This window comes from Solanum lycopersicum, chromosome 5 (assembly GCF_036512215.1).
Source record: "Solanum lycopersicum chromosome 5, SLM_r2.1".
NCBI classification, from domain to species: domain Eukaryota; kingdom Viridiplantae; phylum Streptophyta; class Magnoliopsida; order Solanales; family Solanaceae; genus Solanum; species Solanum lycopersicum.
Genome location: NC_090804.1, coordinates 45,935,792 through 45,940,621, shown reverse-complemented (window position 1 = coordinate 45,940,621; position 4,830 = coordinate 45,935,792). Strand labels below are relative to the sequence as shown.

General features: G+C 35.7%; 1 protein-coding gene across 1 annotated transcript; it reads right to left on the bottom strand.

Moving 5' to 3' along the window:
• Positions 1-1,241: 1,241 nt before the first annotated feature.
• LOC138348842 (uncharacterized) lies at positions 1,242-2,299 on the bottom strand. The gene is made up of 2 exons (XM_069298433.1): positions 2,126-2,299; positions 1,242-1,502 (listed from the first exon to the last, which is right to left on the bottom strand). Exons 1-2 carry the CDS (start codon positions 2,297-2,299, stop codon positions 1,242-1,244), a joined length of 435 nt encoding a protein of 144 aa, XP_069154534.1.
• Positions 2,300-4,830: the final 2,531 nt, after the last annotated feature.

Here is a 4,830-nt window from a genome sequence, read left to right as displayed (position 1 = left end):
TTTCACTACCTCAATATTCTGGGTATTAACTCTAATACCATCACTAAAAACTATGTGACCCAGGAATGCCACAAACTCAATCCAAAACTCACACTTAGAAAACTTGGCATACAACTTTCTATCTTTCAAAGTTGGAATAACTATTCTAAGATGTTTAGCATGATCTTCATTCATTCCTTGAATAGATTAGTATGCCATCAATAAAGACGATACCAACCATATCATAAGGTTTGAAGACTCTATTAATAAGGTCCAGGAATGTTGCACACACATTACTCAACCCAAAGGAGATGACTAAAAACTCATAATGTCTATATAAAGTTTTGAAAGTTGTCTTTGGAATATCTAATTTCCTTACTCTTAACTGATGGTAAACCAGATCTAAGATCTGTCTTAGAAAAATCGGTGGAACCCTAAAGTTGGTTGAATAAATCATCAATTCTTTGTAGAGCATACTTGTTCTTGATGGTAACCTCGTTCAAAGACAGTAATTTATACACATCCTAAGGGAACCATCTTTGTTATACACAAACAAGATCGGAGCTCCCCAAGGTGAGTCACTTGGTTAAATAAAGCCTTTCTTAAAAAGATCTTTCAACTTCTTCTTTAGTTCCTCAACTCTGCTGGTGATATTCTACATGGCAGAATAGATATAGGATGAGTATCTGGAAGAACATCTATACCAAAGTCTAATTCTCTCTCATGAGGGACTCCGGGTAGATCATTACGAAAGACTTATAGAAACTCTTTTACTACTGGAACTGATTGAATAGAAGGTACCTCAACACTTGAGTCATTAATCTGACTAAGTGATAGACACACCCCTTAGAAATTAACTTCCTTTCCTTAAGATACAAAATGAAACAACCCTTAGGCACTGCTAAACTGCTTTTCCATTCAAAGAATTGCTAATTTGGAAACTAACTTTACTATTCGAGTTCAATAATTGATTAAGGTATAACATGTATGAATTCAATCCATACCAAGAATGGCATCGAAATCTACTATGCATAACTCAATTAAATCATCCATGATACTTTTGTGATTGACAGAAATGAGAAAATCATGATAGACTCTCTCTACTAGAATATACTCATCAAACTGGTGTAGAAACACTCAATCGTTCACTAAGTTTCTTAGGAATCATGTGAAAGTTCATAGCAACATATCGAGTTAGAAAATATAAAATCACTCCTGGTTATAGCAATGCATAAACAGTAAATCCAAAGACTTGAATCATACTATTCACAACATCTGGCCAATCCTCTTGATCTCGGCGATTTTAGAGTATACAAGTTGTTTGTTCCTCCGCCAGTACCATAAGTAGTTCCCCTAGGTGCAGCCTTGTATGGTGGAGCAACCGATGAAGACTGGGCTCTGTTTCCTCCATTAGTATTTACGTGCTTGTTCATTGGACACTCTCGCATGAAATGCCCATTCTGACCACACTTGAGACAACCACTGGAGCCATCACGATAAGCACATGATATTTTCCTCTCACACTTGGAACATGCAGGGGCTTAATACATCCTTGTGACACGCTACTCTGAGAATAAGTAGTTTTAGTTCTAAAGCTCTGATAATTGTACTCACCTCTTTTCTTAGGTGCAGGTGCACTAGCAGAACGCGAAGCATGTCCTTTAAATTTTTGTTGGAATGATGGCCAGTTGGCATTAATCTTTTGATGCCGAGATTCATTCCATGTCTTAGACTTCCTTTTAATGAATTACTCCATATATCTTACCTTTTCTTCCTCGTTGCAAATAGATCATCAACCTCGAAATATATATGTCCCCAATAAGCATGCTGCCCGACCCTCTTTGTTTTATGGACGGCCAAAACCAACAATAAATAGACTCATTCTGCTCTTCATGTCCATAACTATCTTTGGGGGAATAACGGGATAATTGGGTGAACTTCAACCAATACTCAAAAACACTTAGAGAATACTTCCTAAGTGCGAGCAAATCATGTTCCATGGTCTCTTTCAGTTCTCGGGGAAAGAAACACCCCAATAAGGCCTTCTAAAAATAATCCCAACTCGTAGATGTTGCATTTTCATCTCTACCCTATTTAGTTGATAGGAAAATAGCTCAACTCTCTTATTTTTAACAACATGTATTACCTTGAATACCTTTTTCAGTTCCTTAGTGAAGTTCACTGGATCCTCATTAGTGCTCGAACCAGTGATACTTTGGGGATTCATCCTCAAGAACTCACGAATCCTTGAAATATCAGCCCCTTCTTGTCGAGCTTCTCTTTGCTGACCAACCTGAATAACCACAATCTGACTAAGCATTTTAATTGCCTCTCTTAATTCATCATTAGTAACTTTTCTCAAACTACCTCGAATTCTTTATGGATATATCAGTTTCCTTTCTTGTTTAAATGTAAAAAAATATTTATGAACTCTTAAGGAATACTTAGTTTCCTAATAAATTTTTGAGAAATGAACTCAATTCTTTACGCTTCACTTAACTTGAAACGAGAGTTTTAATGCTAGATTAAAAACATTGTTAAAGATTCTTACAACATTATAACTTTGCTTTGACTTGATTCTTAACTTCTAGACTTGACTCTTAACTTCCCTTGACTTTGATCTTAACAACTTTACTTGAATTAGATTATGATTCAAGGTTCATGATCTCATGTTTATGGACGATTTCATGATATTTTGATGTACCTTAGCGTGTTGAAATCAACTAGGAAACATAGGTACATCGGTAAGGAACTAGTATGTAAAGATGTGGGAAGAATGGGGAGAACTGGCATCCCAAGCGCTCCGAGAGGAGCGGGGACCTAGCTCAAAGTTTAGAGAACTTTCTGTGGTGCTCTGGATGGTGTGACGCGATAGAGGACAAAGATTAGAGACGCTTTAGTGGTGTTCTGGCAGGTGCGGCACCCCAACATTGCCTAGAAAATCTCTGACTTTTCTCCTTTGTTTTTCACCTCTAACCCCTCTAAAATTTCCAAGGTTCTTTCCCCCAAACACTTAGGATCATATTACTATAATTATACAATAGATTCAACATAAAATTACACCTGTAAGCAATCAAACCATAAAAAACGTCAAAAAAAAAACCATCAAGAACTCAACGAAACTATCAACAATTTCTTCAAGAACTCAATTTCGTAACCTTCAAAGCGTAACTTTGATGAACTGAATCATGGTTCGATCATGGGTGAACTAAATTAATTCTATGTCATCTCACATACCTTTTTAAAAATCAACCCCAACGAATTCCACACACAAAGATTTAAAGTTCTTGGCAACTTCATGATTTCTTTTCTTTTCTCTTTTTTCCAAGTCCTAGCATGAATTCTAAATCTTTCTTAACTGATGAAAGTATTGTTTTACCCTAATTAATCCCTAACGACAAATTAATATAATTAGATAAGTAAAAGAAAAATTTTTCCCTTTCCAAATTGGATTAGACTTTCCTTAAAGCAACAACCCAACTTCCGAAAGGCATATACCAATTTGAAATCGCGCAAACTTGATTGCATTGAAAAGATCATTCCAAGGGATTTCAAACCATATCTGGAACTAAACTTTACTTATCCTGGGATAGGAGTTATGGTCGTTTGAAGTTGGAAAAAAACTCACTTTTAACTTAAAAAATTCCCAGATTTCCTTGTACTTTCCAAAATTGATTGTTTTTATATTTTAAACTCTTTTCTAGTTCTTCCTATGTAACACCTCCAATATGACCTAGTCAAAGTTGAACTATTGTATCATAGAGTTTTGTAGTGGAGTTTTGGAATACGGTATGAGATTTAAATTGAGTATTGATACTTCCTACACATATCCTGACATGTAAAGGTTCAAAATGTCCGAGAACGATGCCCCAAAGAGCAGCAAAATGGTCCTTGAGGAGGACCCAAACATGGGCCAAGCAAGCTGCCGAGCCAGCGAAGATTTAACAGAAGTTGTGTGTCACTCCAGCCACATTTAAAGGGCAAAAATTTATCCCTGCAATGCGGGGACAACACAAACCACTGTCTTAAAATTTTCCAAAAAGAAGAATCAGAGTTAACCACGCGACACGCACTGACCTTCCAGATTTGGTCGTGTCGTTTTTAAGTAAGATTTTAATTGGTTAAAAGGTCCATTAAGTGCGGGTGTCTTTTGGGTAATTTGGGGATCACTTACTGACAGTTATCGAGTCTTTTTAAACCCCTAATCTCACATATCAAAGCTAAAACTTCAACTCAAAATAGAACCTCTCCATTCCTCCTCTCCAAAACCTCCAGTTATGAAGCTTTGAAGCTCCAAGGAAGAAGACTGATTTTCCAAGTTTTTCTCCATAAATTTCGTGGTCTTTGCTTCACATTAGGTATGGTGTTTCATCCTTGAATCCTCTTTCATTCAAGGAGTCAATTCCAATGGTTTTCAAAGATGATCAAAACATAAATTTTCCTATTTTGTTATCTAGAATGTGTTCTTGCATAAAATTTTTGAATCACTAAATTAGGACATAATTGATTTTAATTTGATTAATTTAGAACAAAAACTCCATGAACCTATGAAAATCAAGATTTCTTAATTTTGGCTATATTATGGGTGATCCGATCACGTCTCAATTGTATTGATTTCTTATGTAGATTGTATTGGGCTATTGATATATGTATAAATTATGTAAGAATTGTATGTAGACTGTACTAAATAGATGAATTTCATATAGTATTTTCTTAGATTATTGTATATTGTGTGGCAATTGGTAAGAGCCGTTATGGATTGAATTGGTTGAATTATCTATGTATTGGAGGTGTTTATGTTGTCATGGTGGTATGTTAACCTAACCTCTTCTATATTGTGTGGTATAGGTG

Excerpts from the sequence above, each read along its gene's own strand:
- LOC138348842 (XM_069298433.1), bottom strand. The coding sequence starts at position 2,299 with ATGCTTAGTCAGATTGTGGTTATTCAGGTTGGTCAGCAAAGAGAAGCT. Across the intron at positions 1,503-2,125 it reads AACTGAAAAAGGTATTCAAG|TGTGAGAGGAAAATATCATG; the intron begins GTAATACATGTT and ends GCATGTTCCAAG.